The sequence below is a fragment of the Meleagris gallopavo genome, chromosome 23, assembly GCF_905368555.1.
Source record: "Meleagris gallopavo chromosome 23, MGAL_WU_HG_1.1, whole genome shotgun sequence".
In the NCBI taxonomy this organism is placed as follows: Eukaryota; Metazoa; Chordata; class Aves; order Galliformes; family Phasianidae; genus Meleagris; species Meleagris gallopavo.
The window spans coordinates 2,656,118-2,676,546 of NC_139426.1; the positions used below are offsets into that span (position 1 = coordinate 2,656,118).

Below are 20,429 nucleotides of genomic sequence, written 5' to 3' on the forward strand. Positions count from 1 at the left end.
CTACCTATCAGCCATTCGGCAAAATACATAAGCGTGCCTGTATGCAACATCATTCCTGCTTTGTTCTTTATACGTATGACACCAGCCTGCTGAAGTGCCCGTAAGTGGTATAATGCTGTAACGCAATGCAAAGCACAGCGATGACAGCAGAGTAGCAAAGTTCCAGGCCGCAGCAATTGAGGACTCAGTTGACAATCGAGGCTCAAACGCTGTAGGCACAGAAACAAAGGAAAAGAAGCTGCTTGCCTTCATAAGACCTCGGGCATGCAGGGATCTCGAGGGAGATGCTCTCACCTTCGCTGCCAGCCCTTAAATGAGGCCTGGGAAGGGATGGAGCCAGGATCCACCCCTTCCTGCCACTCAGGTACATTGCATGCACCTGAGCTCCCTTGGCCCTGCCTTCCCACCAGGTGCTCAATCACTGGTGCAAGCTGTGACTTAGCGTTTCTGCTATGACTGCATATCAGGTTGTAATGAAACACGAGGTTTTAGGCTTATAAGAAGTGATTGTCGTTGCCTTTCGTCTACGGTGCACTCACCTTCAGACAGTGTCACATCACTAAGGGAGAGGGCTCCTCTCGGGTGTGCAAAATGCGTCTCAAGTTGTTCCCAGTTGTTACAGTGTGCCTACTTACAGTCCTGCCCCCTTCACCTGCTGCCAATTTTGTCTGAATCCAGTCGGATGGTTGATGGCAAGGAGGAAAAGATGCCGGGCACTTTCTCCTCCTGAAGCCTGCTATATTTTGGGCTCGCCGGCGGTCGGAGTCCATTTAACTGACAAAACCACTTGTAAGTCTTCGTCCGGGATAATTTTCCAGGTCAGTTTCTCCCTAGATGTTGCGCTGTCGCCTCGGCTTTGACAACCGAGCTTTGACCCTTCACAGCACACGTGTGGTAGATGTTAAGGCATTTGGCTTTGCCTCCCTTGTCAGCATAGTTAACTAAAGGCAGCATCTCATACGTGAAGCTGCGCAGCTCGTTCTGTAAGGGGAGTTGCCAAATTTCACTACGAGGACTTCAGGCTCAGCATCCCGATTTCTTTCGGCTCGGCTCTTGTTATTACAGATGATTTTGGCAGCAGAGAACACAAAGAAGTGAGAACACAAAAAGCGAGATTTGCACAAAAAGTCAGAAAGAGAAGCACAATAAGAGCATGAAATTCCCAGGGAGGAAAGGGACTGGAAGAACGCTTTCTCCGAGGGGGCGATTCCAAAAATCCCCAAATCCAAGCTCATAACCTCTTGTGAAACAGGTAGCACCGTTTGGACTTGACTTTCCTTCCAACGCCAGTTTTAGCGGAGGTAAGGAGACACGTGAGCTGAAACGTGGCTCTGCTTTGGGTGCTCGTTTGGGTGCTCCCTTCATTCTGTGTTTGAAAAGGAAAGGTATGAATGACCTCCAGAGTCATTAGAAAAGCTCAGAGACGTTTATTGGGGCACAATTGAAAAAATACAGAAATACATGAAATATCATGGTTCGTTAAAGCCAATTTTATATATTACATCTGGTATTACGGTGGAGGGAGACTGAAACCAAAACACATTCTATGCTTAAACTGACGGTGCAAATGAATAAAGAGCCGTTTGGATCAGGAGTCCACTGCGTCAGAGAGCAATAACAAAAGGTGAAAAGATCCCAAAACGGAACCAAACAGACAGGGACACGTATTCGCTGCACTTAAAGAGTGTGCTGGGGAGAAGCAGCACAGAAAGGAGAAGAGATGCTGTGGTTGAGGAAGGACTTGACGACACAGAGGTTAGACGCAACCGAAGTCACAGTGTGCACTTGAGGATAAGACGACGCCACGACACGAACGCTCCTTCAATAATTTATGTGTAGAAAGAATACATCTTGCAACTAAGCAACACACGGATGCGCTGTCGCTGACAGGTCTGCAAGCAGAAACTCCCTGCTTTCAAAAGGTGCCTTTTCTTGGCGTTACGTTATTTGCATAGTTAACTCCTTTTCCTCGAAAGGTTAAGAGAATATTCAGCAACTGAGGTCAGGAAAAACCTATAACCTCCCAATGATTTCTTATTGTGGGGAAAAAATAAATAAAAATCACGGCGGCACAAACATGAAGAGAGGTGGAAATCGCAGCCAAAACTGCCGCTTCCCGAACAGGGAAGGTAAGAACTGTAAGCGCATTCCAGATTGAAAGCTGAAGTGCCTCAAACGGCATCGTCTGCTGTCGTTAGTTTTGTCTGCTAGAACAAAAGCTCTTTACATCCTTTTGACTGAAAGACGGTCTGATGTTTCTCCATACAGCAACTCAAGGGTGGTGTGGGGTTTTTTTTTTTGGTTTCGTTTTTCCCCTCACTCGGGGGCGAGGTGCTTCTTTGAGGGTTTTTCTTTATCCCCAGTCTTTGCCCTAGCTTGTTTGGATGCTACAGGAGATCTCGTTTACCCCGTAAGGGGAGGGATGCGAGGACATACAACTGCACTGAAACTTGGATAAAAAGAGGCCTATTCAGTAAGATATCCCTGCCCAGCCCAGCTCTGTTCCTATCGTTCTGGATAAGCTTTTAATCTCAGAGAAAAGGAATCCGGATAAAAAGGTCTGCACTCTCCATATGGGTATGGCATCAACTCATGACACTTACGTTCCCATTTTCTGAGGAGAACTGACTGTTCCAGTTCCCGACCATTATGTTCGTGGCAGTGGCTGATGATAAAAAGCTTCAAAGTAATTTATTTTAGGAGTACAGACCCGTAACCGAGCTCCAGCTAAACTAAGTCAGGCAATAGCAACACAGGTAGGTGGGAATGCACAGGCTGCTTAGAAATAATTTCACATACGGTGACAGTGACGCTTCCACCAATTTAGCAACCTCAAGTTTTCCAGTCATTTCCCTGTCACCCACTCTCACGCCCGTACCATTGTGCCCATCGTGCCAATTTAAATGTTCACATGGCAACAGTCAGCCGTGCCAGGAACCAATTTGATGAAAGGTAGCCTAGCCTAACCAAGGAAGATTTTACAGCTATTTCAGTTTCCACAGTGACTACTCGGCTGGCATTAGAAGGGCAAGAGCAGGCATCTGAGGGGCTATTTAGGCTGGTGCTTTTAACAAGGACTCTGCCCTAAGGTACTGGCCTGCACAAGTCAGGCACGTTAAGGAAAGGCTTGAGAAAAGAAACCCTTCACTGCATCGATAGAAATTCACCTGACCTCTCAAGTTCATCTCGACACTCAGTGGCACGTCTAACAGGTGCACGGATTCCCCTGCAGGAATTTTGGTTTCTTTTCACCTGCTGTGTACAAGGAAGATACTAGAGACTGTCTTTGCGGGACAGACATAGCAGCATACCAACTGCAAAGCCAAAGCAAATGGTTCTTCATTCAAGGACCGAGCTGAAGCTAGCTGAAAAGCGTAAGCCAAAGCGTAGGAATCTGTTGGGATCCAACCCCTACCAGCCCGTTGTCAAAAGTACTAACAGTAGTTGAAAGGTGGGTCTGTAATTAAGAGTTAAAAACCAGGGTCAGCTACTTTAGAAGCGGAAGGGGACGTTTCAGGAGGTGTTTTTGTGTTTGTTTGTTTTTAATATTACAATTTAAGTATTGTTACATTGTCCTATAACATTAAAGCAGTGGCACTTAGTGTTTGCTGTTACAAATGGGTCCTTCAAACAACTCCGCATCCTTGGTTTCCCCCGGTATTTTGTGTTGGCCTGCAGCATCGAGACGTTCCACTCTGGGGACACAGGAAGAATTTGCCAAAACTGAAAGCGTACCAAAGAAAGACAGACACTTTCAAGATTAAACGCGGCCTCTGCGGGAGACAAAGGAAACCACAGAGCAGGCATAGTGCATTTCGAGATCACGAAAGCAGTTCACAGAACTGGATGTAGCCTGCCATTCAGCATCTTTACATGAGTTCATTTCCCCGTTAACATTTGGCACAAACTCTTTGACGCAGTAATCTGGCTCCCATTCAGGTCAGCCGCTCGTTGCCTGGCACTTCAGTGGGTTCAGAAAAAGCTTCTTCAACACTGCGTACAGTTACAGAGTCCTCAGTGGGGAACGAAGGCTAAACATTGCTGACCCTGGTTTCGGAAGATGATATCATAGCAGCAGATGCAGATGTCACTAGTGACCGTTCTCGTCTGACGTATCGTGGCTTCCGAACTGAAACGGTGGGCACAGAAACATCATTAGCACCTGCTGCAGAAGCGTGCCTTTGTCATTCATTCCTAGCAACACACGCCATCCAACAATCCCCGAGCGGCCAAAGTCATTCTGCCCTTTATTTAAAGGAGAAAACCCCACGCTCCTACCCAGAGCTGAGGAAAACACGTCCACAAATACAGTATGTGTGTCCTATTGCCCTATTTAATATGTTTTGTGAAAGTCATATTTAGACACTTCAAGCTTTATTAGGCTCTCATTGGCTCGCTAATCACATAACAACAGTATGTACTAGTTCCCAGAAGTGGCACAAATTTGGGCCTCCACCAAAAAGCAAGTTTTGGTCTTGGATTACAAAGATTTGGTCTAAACCAGTGCATTACAGTGCGAATTTCACAGCGATGTTTATAGGTTGAAATTTAGAAGAACTGGGGAGAAAATTGAGATGAGACGTGTATTTCTGATCGATTTTCATGCTAATTAAAATCCCATCTTGTCAAAACAGCCAACGTACAAACAACCCACTCACCACACTCACACAAAATGCTATACTCCAAACAGTCTGTGTCACTTATTTCAAGAAACTGATGTACTTCAGATCAGTGAGCCTGAAAATCGGCCAGCCTGCCACTGGAAAGAAGATTCCAGTCCTGAAACTGGGCTCCAGACTGCATTATTCTTCAAAACCCATTTCTTCCATCTACTTTTCTCTCTATTAGAATAAAAATAGATCTTTGATTTCTCTACAGTACAGTGCTATATCAATACTGTATGGCGACGTTAATTAAAGCAATAAATCCCACCCAAAAGGTCTTCTGGACATACTTTATCAGATTTCTGTGCTCTTGACAGATTCCACAGTTCTATGCCAGGCCTAAAAGTAATTGTTTTCACTGGCTGAATATTCTTAGCATAACCACTTTGAGACAGGCGGCCTGCTTTCCAGCAATGAAATGTGCAAGAGGGAAGCTAACAGGCAAAACTTTGTTTGTAGCAGTATGCCCCATAGAACAGTTTCTCACCTGAAGTAGCTGGGGGAGGTATCATGGATGCCTGCGTAACAGGAGAACAATTGTGTCAAAGAAAGCACCTTGTTTCTTATTAAAACAAACACAGGAACCTTTCAGGGTTCCAATGATGTTTACTGCGAGCGCTGTCTTAGAGAAAGCGACTCGTAATCCATACGGTCAGTATTCATCCGTTACATTTTTTCTAGCTCAAAGAACCCAAAGCATTTCGTTTTGTCTTGCTTCTCATAACAGATCAAGTAGCTCAGAAATGAATTGTTACTGTTTACTTGATCTTTTAGGCTTGCTTACTCTTAGTGGAAAAACAAATCTTACTTACTGTTTCACTAGGCTGGAGAACAGATGCTAAAAGAGAGAGAAACCATCATTAATCTAGACCTGCCAGTTGTTTTACGTTAAATACATGTGTGCAACAGAATAGTTCCATTGATAAAAATTTCTGTCACCAAGACCCCCAGAACAGATTAGTAGAACGCCCATTAGTAGGACATATTGTAGTACGCTTTTCAAGATTAGAGATAAAGAGTTGCAAAGGTTTCCAAGAACGGCTCATTTTCCTTTCTGAGAAGGTAGCCACAGCAGTATCTCTTTATATTATAGAAGCTCCAATAGAATAACACACCTTCAGCCAGCTACCAGAAGAGACTGGCACAGTGACACGCCGTTAACTCGCAATGGCTAGGTGTGACATTCTTAGCCAAATAACTGAACCGATTGCTCCGGTCACCCCTCTCTTTTTTCCTCTTTTGAAAAATAAGAGGAAGCCTACTTGCTTAGTTGACCAGAAACCAGCTTTCTGTTCAACAGAAGGAGCTCTAACATAGCAAATGCAGAGCTGGAGTTTGTCATAAGAAAGATTCAAAGAGTTTGTGCAAAACAGGCAAGACGGAGACGCCCTTTTTGAGTCCCAGCAGATCCTGCATTCAGAGGGCAAACAGGTGACTGAGAAGCACAATAACAAGGAACCTCTAACACCGTTCCCTTTCTCCTGCTGCTGACACATCCTCGATAAACAGGATACCTTCAGTGCTACAGTTCAAGAACAAACAACTGCTTTTTGTACGGCTCTAAGCACCTGACATTTTCTATACTGAAATACACACGCTGTGTTAAAATAGTCTGTGTGCAAAAAGTCCCCCTCAGATGTCTAACATTCAGTGACAGCTAATGTCTAGCACAACACTGAGTCTTTGCAAGCTACAGAAAGCAACAGCTAGGTTAGTGAGAGAGCTGTGTAATGTGCACCTGAGCACCCTCGGACTTAAGAACTGCGAGCACACATCCTCTGCTCTGCAGTGGAAAAAAATGATGCTGTAAGCACACAGCAGGGAAAAGTTGTTATTCTGCATTGTCTCGGAGGAACAAATCTTTTGAGATGTTTCTTGAGACAATTACCTAGAAGTATTTTACCTTTGTTCCTTCTGTAGAAAACATTAGGAAGTTTATTGGCACGTTTGAGGTAGAAGAAAGAAGCGACAGACAGAATCAGGAATAAGCTGATGAAAAACGTCCCTAAGATGAGAGAAGCTGCCACTTCCGGACCCCCTGTAAAACACAAAGACAACACCAAAACAACCACTCAGAGGAAAGCCCAATATTCACTACAAATCTCTTCTAACAGAAGGGTTAAACAGAAGATAGGACCAGATCAAAGAAGCATTCGGTGAGATGCAGTTACCTCAAAATTCAGCTCTGAGGCTTACAAAAGATTCTTGATGAAAGCTAGGCAGAACAAGTAAAAGGAGCTGCCACCTTTGGAATTAAATCTGTCTTACAGGAAAAAAAAAAAAAGTACAACTTGTTCCAAATGCCACGTTTTGAAGGGCTTCGTATACAGCAAGGAGTTGTAAGGCTTACGTCCCATCATTATTCTTAACTACTCACCTATGTTCTGTATGAAAGGAGTTACAGTGCTTATATTCATTTGGAAATTCATCCCTCTGATACCAGCTGTAATTAAAAAAACAAACAAACAAACACACCGAGCTTTTCAAATGAAATCTGACGACGCATTTGTTGAAAAACTTTGGGAGGACCTATTTATCAGCACTTATTTGAAATTATACAAGAATCCTAGTTTCTCCAATAAGTAAATAAATTTTAAAAAGCATTCTTACCACCACCTTTAGGAATTCCCAGAAAGGAAGCAAAAACCATTCGCTAGTGCATTTCTCAGAACCTTATATCAAGTTTCTTATCTCCTTCACTACAATATTTGCAAGGAATCGAATGAATCTCACCTCACAAAAGCCACACGCACAAAATGAATCTGTCCTACACAGTACAGATTTTCAGGAGCTCAAGCAGTGCCTGAGCTGTTTTGTGCCCTGGAAAAGCCCCTAGCGAATGTCTTTTTTGACAGGAGAGATTAAAGCAAGCACAAAATTCAGTATCAAACAAGCATAGCCGGTACAGGTCCTAGCCTGTAAGATTAATCATTTTCATGTTTCAAACTTAATTTTAAGATCTTACATCGGGCCAAATTAATTTTTTTTCTTCTTCTAAGCGTTGCGTTTTGTTTGACAAATTAGGTACTCCAATTCAACATTTTGCATTCTTTTCCCTTCTAGATTCTGGAATGGTTCCACAGCACTGCATAGTTTCTGTCAACTGAATTCCAAAGCTTCTGTAGCTTTTACTGCACGTTCAAAACCTCTGAGGTACGTTAGGGCTTCGGAAAAGGATGAAGTTTTACAAATGGTGAAAGAGACTCTGCAACCCGATGTCTTCTTGAACGGTCTTTGTTGGACCACATAAGCAAGAAGAAATCTTGTTACCTAGAATAACAGTATGATAAATGACTCACTGTTTCTGCAATCAGACAGATTGTAAACAGTAGCAACAGGAAGAGTTTCATTTTTGCACTTAATGCAGCTGCTACTCCCATCCTCGTTCCATCGTCTGTAACAACCTGCATAAGAATAAGAGGTACAGCGATGTGAAAACAACACAAACAGCACCAGAGATATTTCCTCATCTTCAGAAAGAGGCAGAGGTAACAGATCCCACACGCCATGCTAGTGCAGTTTTCATTTCAGAGCACTTATTCCAGAAAAGACATAACCTCTTAAGGAGCAAAAAGGAGAAAGTTACATTCAAGAAAAACTCCGAGAAGGAAATTTTAACGTAGCTCAATTCACTGCTTCATTAGTTTTAAGATAAAAGGGATCCATCTAACAATCTGCAAGTACCTTCCACAATACTAAAAATGCAGCATCGTTTAGCCATTTATTTTTAGAGGTCGTGCACTACTAAAACAGAACTTAATGCCACTGTTGCATAGAGTACAGAAAACAGAAACTGGCAGGGGCAAAGATGCTCAGGACCTGACTATGCTTGGATGAAAGAAGATGTTGGAGTTTCCATAGTTAATCAACTGAAGAGTGACAAGCTCAAGGTACGAGTGCTGCTGTGATTTCGCCCTTTTCCATGCCTCAGTGTTCTCAGGTATTTTATTAATTGTTTCACTTTCAGAAGAACCCAAGCCTGTTTCAACTCTTCCGCAACAGATGGTGAGTGTTTTATATCAGTCACCCCACCACGCGGGCTGGAAACTGATTAAACTTTCATCTTCTATGACTTCAGTGTTCCAGCCTCTCAATTTATGTTTAAACACACGTCCTGCTATTTCTTTCATAAGAGGAAAAAAAAAAAAATTTAGGGCACATCTTCAGTAACAACTTCATTTAATAAAATAAAGCTGTGGCGGTTTCACTTGAGGCTTAGACTCAAGACACGAAGATTAGAAAGATATTCCTCCTAGATCATATTACAGTCTACATTTTAAAGCAAAAAACTTACTAGGCTGGCTAAAATCCAGCTCTCTAGAGCCTTGAGCCAAACTGGTATCAATTATCCCATAAAGCAAACTATTAGTACGGTGCTGATTTGAAAACAGCTTTGCTACTACGGTTTCCTTAGAGGGAAACAGCACATTTGATGCCCACAGCAATAAATTACATCTGACATTTAATCTAAATACAAACGGACCCAACGTAAGGGCAAAGCCTTTCTATAGTAATAGGAAGGAAATATCAAAGTCTTCATCTGACACCAAATATTTTGGTGGGTTATCAGTTTACAGTAAGACTTCAGAGATTGCAATCCCCTAGCTTGGAGACTATGCTCATACCATGTCTAAAATCATTTAGGAGCAGAAATGAACGTAGCAATGAAGCAACAGCTTAAGAACCTAACGAGGCAGTGAAATTAGATAGGCTTATAGAGCTTTAACAACCATCAGAACAGCCCAGAAAGGCATCCCAATTTTTAAATCACCAATTCTCTCATTACTGTGGGCTCTGAAGCCATTTTCTGTCTTTTACTCTGATTTTAAACACAGGCTACGCAGTATTAATAAAAAAACAAAACTCAATTTAGGAAAAAACATTCACTTAAATGGGACGAGGAAGAATGAGGCATTTTGTGCTAACAAGACAACACCAAAACTGTTCTTAAACGCTACAACACACCGCAGCATTTTTGCTTTTTATGCCCCTTTTATGGACCTCTAAGTATCCAAAATAGCTCTTGCATAATCCAATTGCATGCTAAATAAAAAAGAAAGCATAAAACCTTATAGTTGTCTATTCTACTTACCGTGCAAGGACAACATTTAGTGCTTCTTATGACTCACATCCTGTACACATAAGGAGAAAGTTCACCTGGTTGTTTATTCTCTTTCCATTCCCCACTAAATCAGATGCTGTATGTTAACTGTCAAAAATAATCTGGAATTCAATTAAAGAAAGCCACACTATACCTGGGCTGCACTGGTTGGCTATTGGACAGGAACTGTTAGACTCCAACATATCCACACAACATTCTGTTTCTGAAACCTAAGAAAAAAAAAGAAATTACAACGTATTTCCCCACAGTTTTCAAGTTTACAAAAATACTGCAGTACATATCCACAGAGAACACAGGGGACCAAACAGCAACTTGTTTCCTCTTGCATTAAGAAGCCATTTTTCTCAGGACGTAGCGGTTGTTACACAAGTCTCAAAGCAGCCATGAGGACACAGGGCTGGTGGGAAGCAGCAGAACCAGAGAAATATTCACAGTGAATATTCTACTTCCATGTAGCTGATCACATGAGACTGTTACAACTTCTGGTAACACGAGTGTTGAAGATGCACTTCTATATAGTTCCCAGATCACAACAAGCCACTCAGTTGCCCTTGTGCTGAAAGTAGAGGAAACGACGTTGCTAAAAGTCGAGACAACAGGAAACATTTTGAGTGACAGTTCTTAAGTCCTCTCAACCCCCTTTGTTGACCAGAGACCTACACAAAGTCCAAGCAGCCATGCTGTGCCTCCTCTCCCTTGATCTTGAAGAGTTTTATACTGAAACCTTTCACCAAAGTTCTTTAGGACATTGCCAACTACAGTAGACCCATGTAAGAGAACTGCGCCATGTTAACATTAGGCTGCCAATACTGTTAGTAAAGCAGCAAAGGCGTTCTCGCACACATGGGAAATCCCCAAAAGAACTCAAAATAGAGACACACTGTTAGCAAAACGACTGGCAAAAAACAGTTTTCACTGAACGCCCATATCGCAGCTGAAGATAACGTCTACATATGGCAAAGCAATCAGCAGAGATGCAAAAGCTTCTTCCTTCAACATTTAACATAAGAGTAACTTCACATATCCCGAAGGCAAGAAAAGCTTATTTTTTTTCCTGTTGCTTTATATAAAAGCCAATTTCAAAATGATTTACAAATTACAACAAGCTGTGACATAAGCTTAGAGATAGATGGCTGTTATCAGCTCTGCAGTTCTTTTGGCAGAACGTTACTGACACTCTGTATAGACTTGGGCACATCCACTCTCCGAGTCCGTGCGAGGAAAATAAGTCCAGTGCCTCTTCAACTTGTGTAGATACATTCCCCTAAAGCACATAGCAAGTCTAATTGGTCTTAAGAAGAGATTAAGTGTTCTTGGTCAAAAGTAACTGGATCCGAACTGTATTCACACATACAAATAACTTGTATATACCTAACGTAGAACAGTCAGTATTATTCTGCTAATTGGCAAAAATCCATCAAACCCAGGGGTGGCGAAGATCAAAGCTGTCAGGAGAAACGTTTGGGACATGAAAGCGTAATTAGAAGGCTGACTTTAAAACTGTCAGCGTATCATCAGGGAGGTGAAGAGCCAGAAAACCTACAGATAACCTCCTGGAGACCAGTTTCTTACAAGGTTCTGCTGGTAAAATTCTCCCAAAAGCAGAATTTTGTATCTGACCTTCTTCTGTGAAACAGAACTGGCTTCACAGCTCCGCAGTCATTAGAAAAGTAAACTTTTTGGTATCCATAGTTTGGAGTTTCTGTAGTGGAACTACCTACCATGCAGCTTGAAAAGTGCTGTCTCAATCATGGAGGTGTTTTTTCCTCACAGTGCAAAGCTTTGCCAGTTGCATTCCTGTGAGCCTACGGGCACATGACTAGCATGAATTTAACAGGCACTCATAGCAAATTCACCCACTGTAAATGCTTCAGTTAATGACCGCCAGCATCATTCATTTCTGTTTAATTACAAAGCCTTCAATAAACCACAACAGGAAGGGAAAATACAGTGTTTCTTCTGGGGTTTACAGTACCCAGCATGACAAAAATGCAAAGTACCTACCGAACTTTCAGTAGATTTGCTGGCAACTTCTGCTACAAGTCTGGTTAAGAGAAGGATGTACGGCACCTCCATGCCCAGGAAAGACAAAAGTCTAAATAAGAACGAGGAAATGGATTGTTAATGACAGAAGTTAGACTTTCCCTTTGCTAAGGAACTTTTGCCAACACGCTCCTTTTATTCAAATACAAAGGCCTTCAAATTAAATATGCCAAGGGGAACGACTTACCTTGGTTCAAGACAGAGATTTGAGACATTCAGAATTTTCCCTCCAGCTGCAGAAGGGCAGGTTCCTGGCTATGGCAGATCGTGGTTGCTAAGAAACAAGGAGCCTTATCAGTCTGCTCCAAACTGGGCCACGCAGAGGCTGTTCCACACCCAGCATCTGAAAATCAATGTGATTGCAATAGAACAGTTACTGCCTGGCACCACTGCTGATAAGCCTCCCCGCAGTCACAGGCTCCTCTGCCTGCAGCACTGAGCTGTGATGGATCTGTATCAGGGCAGAGAGCACACGCCACTTGGAAAAGGCAATGCTGCAATTAATTTTTCCCATGACAGCACAATCACGAAGCGTTACTGAAGTCTATCTGCTAATAAGTCATATTTCTCAACTGCCTAAACTCAGACCTCCTCAATGAGCAGACTGTACGGTCAGCTATGAGCCTTCCTTCCCCTCCCCCCCACCCCATCCTCCTCATCTCGCTCCACACAACCTAAGCAAAGTCCACACTTCTTAGGTTGGATTGTTAGGCTGAACTGCTAAGCCCTATGTCACGCTCCATCCGCATTGTTCAGACACTTCCTCTATCGGTGCTACAGTATCTGCCTGGTTTTTGCTCAATAGTGTGGGAAGCCACACCCAAACCTCACAGCCAGCCTACCTGCAGCCTGGTGGCTTCAGAAGGAGTCTTTCCTATTATAAATAAAACATGGAAGCAGACGAGCTCCTCTAGCTAGAGCGTAACACGAGGAAAGAAAGCCTTTGGCTGTAGGGAAAAGCTCTCCAGTGAGTCATTTCCCAAACTATTTTTGCTAAATAAAACTGCAGTGGATGAATTTCAAATTACTCTAAAATACATATCACAACCCTTGGCAAGCTGCTTCTCTGAAAAACAAAATCACTGAATGGTTCCTACCATTAACTTCCACTCTGCTTCCTGAAAAATCGTGTGCACAGAACCTGCTGCCTCAAATTCAAAGCAAAAATAGTTCAGCTTACTGGGAAAACTTACGGCTACCCTCTGTTATCAGCTAAAAACTCCAAGACCAAGGGCTGACAATCCTGAAAACCACACTCCAGCGTTATTGCTACAAGTAATTTGTATGGCTAATGAGGATTTGGACAGAGCAGGAAGAGCTCGCACTGCCACGTATCCTTTTCCATTTAAGCACAACAAGGATGAGTCCCAAATCAGTGCCCCGAAGCACAGATGTTACCTTTTCAAGCAGTTCCTGTGGTGACAAGACACCTCACACCAACACCTACTTTAACAAAAAAGGTGAATTCATCTCAGAAGATGAAAGGAGAAGCTTTCTGCAGCGCAGCACGTAGCTCTAGAAGCCAAGAACACCTTGCTCAGAGCTTTGTAGGGAACATTCTCTTCCTCAGCACATTTCAACTGAACAGAAGCTACGTGTGACCCAGCAAAGGGCTGCTGAGGCAGGCACTGCATTTTCCTAGTTTGACAGAGAGCTTTCCACTTGTGCATGACAGTATAAGACTACTTATACAAATGCTATGAATAGTTCTGCTTCAGATTACGTAGGTACATCTTCAACTTGTGCATTTAACCTTTTATAAACGTTGGTATTCTATTTACTCTCCTACTGCACTAGCAGAACAACTTCAGGGCTTGTCACAGCAGCCCAGCAGAGTCTGACATTAAGTCAGTCTTGAGGATGTGCATGTGGATGGACGTATTTTAAACAAGCACACTCACAGAGCTTGCCTTACTGCCCCTCTTCAAAAATTAGATATTGCTTCTCTTCTGGGGATGATCGTCACAGTCAGTAAAGACATTTGTTGATGAATTTTTCATTGCTTTGGAAGCTGCATGGATTTTTTTGTCAATACCTGATCATTGTTGTTAGATCTGTAAGCACTGGAGAAATAGAGATGAACAAGGCATTTGTTTAAGCAAGTATATTCTTGTTATCTAGAAAAGCAATTAACTTCAGGAACACGTTGTGCTAAACAAGAAAACATTTGGGAAACTGGCCACTGCTAAGAGCCCGATCCTCCTCTTTACAAAAGCTCAACGTGGGCTGCATTTCCACTCCTCCAATAAATTAAGATAATAATCAACAACACTGCTGCATTTATGGGCAGTCACTCCCAGCCACTACTGAATGTAACAAACTACAACATATGTCCTGCAGCTGTTCCAGCAGAACTAGGTCACTGGATCTATTTGCTCTCAAATCATCAGCAACTTAATTTATTTCATTATATTTCTGTGAGAGAGACACGCGCTATTTGAACTTTATATACACATCATTGAACCAGCTTTGGAGGTGTGAAAACAGACGAACAAATTGCTTTCAAACTCCCAAACACATCAGACTTCTATTGACTCAATTTACGTTTCGCCCTGAGTTCCAGAACCACTTGTTCACATCCTGTTGGGCTCTTTTTCTGCCAGCAAAATATTAAGGAACATCTGTCTGAATGTGGAGGGGTGGAAATCAAGCCATTAAGGCAATACTAGATATCTCCTTGTTCGTTTAGGTTTGCACCCATCAACAGTACTAAGCATTCTTATTCTTTACTTGTAATAATATGAAAAAAGCATACAGCTTTTTTGAAGAACAAATTAAGTGCAGTATTTCCAGTCAAGACAGCGACGTTAAGCAGGGATTTGGAAGGAGTGAAGACACTGGTCTTCACTTGCAAAACTGCAGAACTAATAACTCATTTTATTGCTTTCCAGCCACCAGTCAATCAGAACTGCTCCATTAGTGACCCGAACAGCATTTTATGCCACAACTTTAATTTTTGAAAGGGAAAAACCCTACCGATTTTAAGATTTCCAGCACGCTTTATGACTAACCGTGTCTCAGGATGAGGTAGTTGTGTATTTAAATTAAATAGGAGCTTGATCAGGATGTGACACCCACAGCAAAACAATTTACAAGCTCAAGGAATACGTTTTACGTTTGGCAGCGTTTTCTTTTTGGAGTAAGGAAAAAAAAAGGATAATGTCACGCACAAGCTGGAGCCCAAATTAGAATGTATTTATGCTTGAGACGCCAACACAGTTAGGAGAACACAGACATTTTAATTAAAACTAGTATTTCACACCAGAACTCCACGTTTGAAAGAAATCTCAAGTTGCTGTCAGCTCAGATCTCAAGTGACACAACACGCATAAGCTGAACACGTCAACATTCACTGAGTAAATTCTTCCTCTCGCTGCCTTTATAAAAAAAAAAAAAGGGAAGCAACTCATGATAAATACTACGCACTTGAATGCTTTCCTCCCACTCCTGGAATTGAATGCCCTTTAATTGAACTTTAAGTCTACATTCTGCATGCATACAGCTGTGCACCTATCACCTCTGTTGCCCCGTCTGCTGCTGGAGCACTGTGTCAGGATATTCTTTCAGCTATATGGAAAAAAGCCTGCAGTAACACATTGCTAAATTTCAGGTGGTTTTACAATTAGGTCAACAGATGGGAGCGGAAAACAACATCACCTCCATTCCACCGCTTGTTACGCTCTGCCAGGACCTCGATTTGGCTGCGATCAAAGTGGTATCAGAGAGAAATTAAAAGGCAGACTCACGGAGCACAGCCTGCAGAGTCCTGGGCTCCTCAGCAGCACTGCAGCTCCCCAGGGCCACGCTGGAGGCGGACGGTGTGCAGCTGACTGCTAATTTCCCATTGACACCGTCTCACAAAGGACCTGAGCAGTAGAGCAGCTGCCAGTTACGGTTAGAAAACACCTCGTGGAAACGAGAGCTGAAGCGGGACTTGTTTTTCCAGCTCTCTTAGCATACACCTGCAAAGACACCCGCCACCCCTGCCCTCATAAATGACTTTATAGCAATTAACGCCACACGCTGCACGGGGCAGCGAGGCTCCCCGCTCCAGCCTCGGCTCCCTTACACCTCCACGAGCACCCGGAGCACGCCCACACCGTTGTTTACGGCCGTTCGGCCAGCAGACAGGATCGCAGCCTGTTATTACAGCGGGCTTTACGGTCTCACAACGTGAAGAAACGAGGACCGGAGCAATTCGGCCCCGCGGCCCGCGGCCCGCAGCGCACACAGGCAGGGCCGGGCCTGGGCCGCGCCCCGGGGCCTCTCCCCCCACACCTGCCCGAACAACGCGGCTCCTCTCGCGGGCTCCCCTCGCCCTCAGCCGCCGTTCCGCGCCCTCCCGCCGCCGGAGGAGCCCCTTCACCCCTTGCAGTCCTCTTCCCACCTGAGGAAGCGCCCTCCGGCAGCACCGCCGGCAGGTTCCCGTTCGTACCCCCCGCCCTCAGGCGGCGCCCTGCCCGCTCCTTCCCGCGGCGCCTTGGGACTTGTAGTTCCCCCGTCTCTCGCCGGCCTTAAGGGCGCGGCGAACGCGCCGCCGCTCCGAACTACGGGTCCCAGCGTGCACCGCGCCGCGCCCTACCTGAGCCCTCCTCCCCTCAGGTAAATCCCCTCCCTCAGCCCGCTCCCGCAGCGCCTTCGCCGGCGCCGCTCTGCTGCGCGCGGTGCCTCATGGGAAAGGGAGTCCCGCGCCTCCCGTCACGCTGAGGAAAGGGCGGGTTCCGGCACTACAATTCCCAGTGTGCACCGCGCGCGCGCCGCCATTTTGGGCGTTGCTGGGCGACGCGGACGCCCCGGGAGGAATGGCGGGGGGAGGGGACTGAGGAGCTGAGAGGGAGTTGGTCACTGAGGGAGAAGTGCTGAAGGGATGGGCAGGGGCACGTCCACCTGAGCCTTCTGCTGTACAGGAGTTGTTGTGACAAAACGATTGAATGAAGTATATCTAGTCCCTACTTGTTGCCATTGCAGTCCTCCCAAATGATGTTTCTGCTCACGAGCACGCATTTCTCCAGCACAAACGAGGAAATAAATGTGGCTCAGGCACATGTGGCTCAGGCAGATTTCTGTAGCGACTTTTCCAGTCTGAGAGCAGGGAGAAAGTGGGAGGTTATGGAAACTTTCATTTTTGTGTGAGAAAATGTGAGCTACCATGACAATTAATTACATCCAGACACGCGATTCACAAATTCTTCTCAGATGCTGTCTCCTGTACCTCAGTACTGCTTTTAATTCAATACAGAAGGAATTAATTCAACGCAGTAAGAATTATTGTAATCCAATGTCGCTAATGATTGCGTGGCTTTCAGCTGTCAGTTGAGGCAGCCATCAAGATTTCCCCTATTGGGCAAAGAAGCAAGCTGGCCCAACTGCTTGAGGAAGGATGCTTTGTTAGCTTTGGTAATGGGGATGAGACTAAAGGTTACTATAGAAAGTTGCAGTCCTTGGAGCACGGTCTATTTCTTATTTGACAAACGACATTTCTCAGTGAATACCCTATCCTTAAGGAGAAGCTTGGAAAATGGAATCGTATGGAGGAGAACACAATCTGTGCCCATACTGACAAGTTTCCCCAGATCTGCACTATTCTACTTCTAGTAAATTAAAGCATTGCTTCTTATATGTACTCGATTCTATTCAAACTTCCTCAAATTAGTTGTGATCTTTAATCTCCTTCTCTGGAATGGCACTTGTCAGCTGCTTGCCTCTGAATGATGCTGTCCCACATATCAGGGTTTCTCTTTACTAAGCAAGAAGTGCTCATTGCACAGTGATGGTTTTGAAGGTTGGTTCTGATCAAAGCAGTAACAGGAAGGCTTAAGCGTTTTCTCTTTCACATCAGCTTTAAAGCATAGAAGTCTACTGCTAGATTTGCATTAATATTAAGGACAAGCCTAAAAGCTTTCTGCCTTTAAGAAGAATATACATGTTCTTCGTAAAAAATTTAACAGGATTCAAACAATGCATACCAGATGGTAAACAATACTCCATTCCACAAATACATTTGCTCATCTGTACTTTTCCTGGAAGATTACCTGGGTGAGACACAGCAGGGCACTCAAGCGGAAGGTTATAGCTCCGGAGCGGATCTGACCTACATAACAGAAGTAGAAACATCAATTGTCTTGTCGGGAGAATCACAGCCAGCAATTGACACGATTTTATGGTCTGCTAATCCAGTGGCAATATTTCTGTTAAGTGGGGAAACAGCTTGATGTATCACCGACGTAGATGGCAGCCCTTTGGGAGAGCTGTGTTACCAATGGTATTGGATGGAACGGGCAGGTTTTACAGTTAGCACCCTGGGCATACCCAGCTGTTCTTTAATCAAGAAATACAAAAAGGACTCCCTTCTCATCGTCTGAGTTGCGGGAGGAAGGACCTTTTGAGAAACACCTTTCAGCCAAGCCAAGAGATATCTCAAGTGTTGGCCATTTGAACTAAAATACATGGGGGTATCTGCTGCCATGCGTGGTACTCCTATCCAGCAGAAGTCTTTGAGTGGGTAAATTGAAAGGGGGTTATTCCAGGGCAGTTTTCATGGATAGCTTGAATTGAATGTACTACCACCAAAACAACTTGTTCTACTATTTCTTTTAAGGAGGGATTTCAATACCACCAGAACAAACATGTGCATCACCTCACTTGCCACCAGAATCAGTAAGATTCTTTTCCACATTTTTTCCTCTTGAGATTGTGCTCTTGGATGGAAACTGAAATTGCTTTTTATGATAAACCCTGAAAGTCCATGCAGGAGATGTTCCAGATTTCAAAACAGCAGAACAGATGGGCACGATGGCTCTCTGGTTTAGAGCAGGGGATAAGAGAAATGCTCTGCATGCAGTCTGACGATGAATAAAAGACATTACAGATGATGGGATGGTTCTTCTGGCCAAGCTTGCTACCAATTGTGATAGAAGAACTCACATCCAAATTTACCCCATATTATTTTCCTGCCTATGCTGTCTTAAAAGTACCTTAGATGTGCAATTTAAAAGAGAATTGGGATGATTTCTGATGTTTCTATTAGCTAAACCTTTCAATGCTCTGCAAATTGCATTTCTGTTATTGTAGATGTGGTTCTTCTCTCCCTAGGTGTTCGTCCTTTGTTATGTAACAAAGCCTTCCATTGCAAGAAGTGGGAAGTGGAAAAACATAAATATTCATCATTCTTAATGAACCATTTATTTCCGCACGCTTAGTTGAAGGTAAATTTACCAAATATGCATAGCTAAATGAATTAGTCCTAATAAGGTTTAAATCTTGTTCAATTTCTGAGGCTTAGTCAACATTTTCCATGCTTTTCTCAGCCGAGAGAAAGGGAGGGAGGGCAAAGAGGTGAGGAGGGAGAAACCAAAATGACTCCTGAGGCTGTTGGTGCGAGAACAAAGATCCAACATCGACTGCATAAATAAACATGAGAGCATATGAAAGTGGTAATGATTCCAGTAATATATAGCTTTAATTACTATCACATTGAAAAGAAATTCTCAGCAACGTATTGACTTCTTCTTGAGCTTTATTAAAAAGTGAATTGCATTCCGCAGTGCAGAGCTCGTATTCCTGAGCAATCCTCCCTTTTTAAAAATACAGTGTTGTAAAAACATATCTATAAAAAGCAGAAAAAATCGGTCCTTCCAGTATGTGAAGTGTGTGGTCACACACACGTAGAAACTCATCTTTCCTTTTGCACTGCAGAATGAGATGTTGGGCAGCCCAGGCACATCTGAGCCTTTATCACAGCAGCACAACCTAAGAAGCGCTGGGGGAAATCCGCTCTCCTCACCTGTAGAGCTTCTTTATCTGGGAGATGTGAGCGGCTGCGTTTCCTCGCTGCCGTGTGCGTGGCCACAGCTCAGTGCAATCCTCCTTTATCGGGGCCTTTTTCAGGTTTTCTGTTCACAGAAGGATTGCTGAGCCACAGAATTATCAGCTCCCAGCTCAGTACTTACAGAGCGTGCAAGGAGAGCGCCAAGCAAGCATGGCTCTGGCGTTCATCACCAGCACCCAAGAGAAAAACCAAGCAGAGAATAAACCAAGAAACAACAAAACCCCCGCTTCCTCAGCCTTGTGTTCAAGAGATGGATTGTTTCTGAAAGAAGGTAAAAAAATAAGTTATAGCAAAGGAAGCAACAAGGAAACAGCTTTGCGCAACAGGATTTCCTGCCAGGACCTTTGGGTCACAGCCACTGGATGGGGTGGTCCTGGGGCTCCCTGCTCGCTGACTGTGGGGTTTCTGCCATTTATGGGGCTGTCCCTGGGGGCTCAGGTTGGCAATTTGTAAATATCTTTCTCATACTCAGGAAATTCACGGCATACTTCAAAAGGCACGCACGGATCTGCAGGAGGAGGAAGGAGCCTGCTGTGGTTTTTTATTGCTTTTATGAAAGTAAATAGCTGCCATAGTTTGGGAGACTGGCAGCACATGACCCGCAGCCTCACGTCTCCATCTCTGGATCTCTCCATTAACGCCGAGGGCAATTTTCTCTTGGCTGTTCTCACAGCTGAAAGCTTAGCAGAACTCGCCTAGTAAAAGCTATTACCACTTTGTACAAAGCCTTGCTTTTGTGTTCCCTACAAATTCAACTTCAAGCTGTCATCTC

At 43.9% G+C, this 20,429-nt stretch overlaps 1 protein-coding gene across 13 annotated transcripts; it reads right to left on the reverse strand.

Annotated features, from left to right (window-relative positions):
* Nucleotides 1-1,404: 1,404 nt before the first annotated feature.
* Nucleotides 1,405-16,517, reverse strand: C23H1orf159 (chromosome 23 C1orf159 homolog). Of its 13 annotated transcripts, none has more exons than XR_014887878.1 (12): nucleotides 16,217-16,400; nucleotides 15,576-15,695; nucleotides 12,017-12,172; nucleotides 11,791-11,881; nucleotides 9,920-9,995; nucleotides 7,964-8,068; nucleotides 7,042-7,107; nucleotides 6,553-6,702; nucleotides 5,477-5,502; nucleotides 5,152-5,182; nucleotides 4,723-4,841; nucleotides 1,405-4,129 (listed from the first exon to the last, which is right to left on the reverse strand). XR_014887878.1 is itself a non-coding variant. In XM_085242387.1 (12 exons), exons 5-12 carry the CDS (start codon nucleotides 11,860-11,862, stop codon nucleotides 4,032-4,034), a joined length of 624 nt encoding a protein of 207 aa, XP_085098513.1. In that variant the 5' UTR covers nucleotides 11,863-11,881; nucleotides 12,017-12,172; nucleotides 13,731-13,892; nucleotides 15,576-15,695; nucleotides 16,217-16,397; the 3' UTR covers nucleotides 1,405-4,031. The 13 variants fall into 13 exon arrangements, 11 of the variants coding, with proteins under 11 accessions (XP_085098513.1, XP_085098512.1, XP_085098516.1 ...); XR_014887877.1 differs by having other exon boundaries at nucleotides 4,668-4,841; XM_085242387.1 differs by lacking the exon at nucleotides 4,723-4,841 and adding an exon at nucleotides 13,731-13,892 and having other exon boundaries at nucleotides 16,217-16,397.
* Nucleotides 16,518-20,429: the final 3,912 nt, after the last annotated feature.

Excerpts from the sequence above, each read along its gene's own strand:
- C23H1orf159 (XM_085242394.1), bottom strand. The coding sequence starts at position 11,061 with ATGTGCTTTAGGGGAATGTATCTACACAAGTTGAAGAGGCACTGGACT. Across the intron at positions 7,108-7,963 it reads TCTGTCTGATTGCAGAAACA|CTGGTATCAGAGGGATGAAT; the intron begins GTGAGTCATTTA and ends TTTTAATTACAG. Across the intron at positions 5,503-6,567 it reads TTTCTACAGAAGGAACAAAG|CATCTGTTCTCCAGCCTAGT; the intron begins GTAAAATACTTC and ends TCTCTCTTTTAG.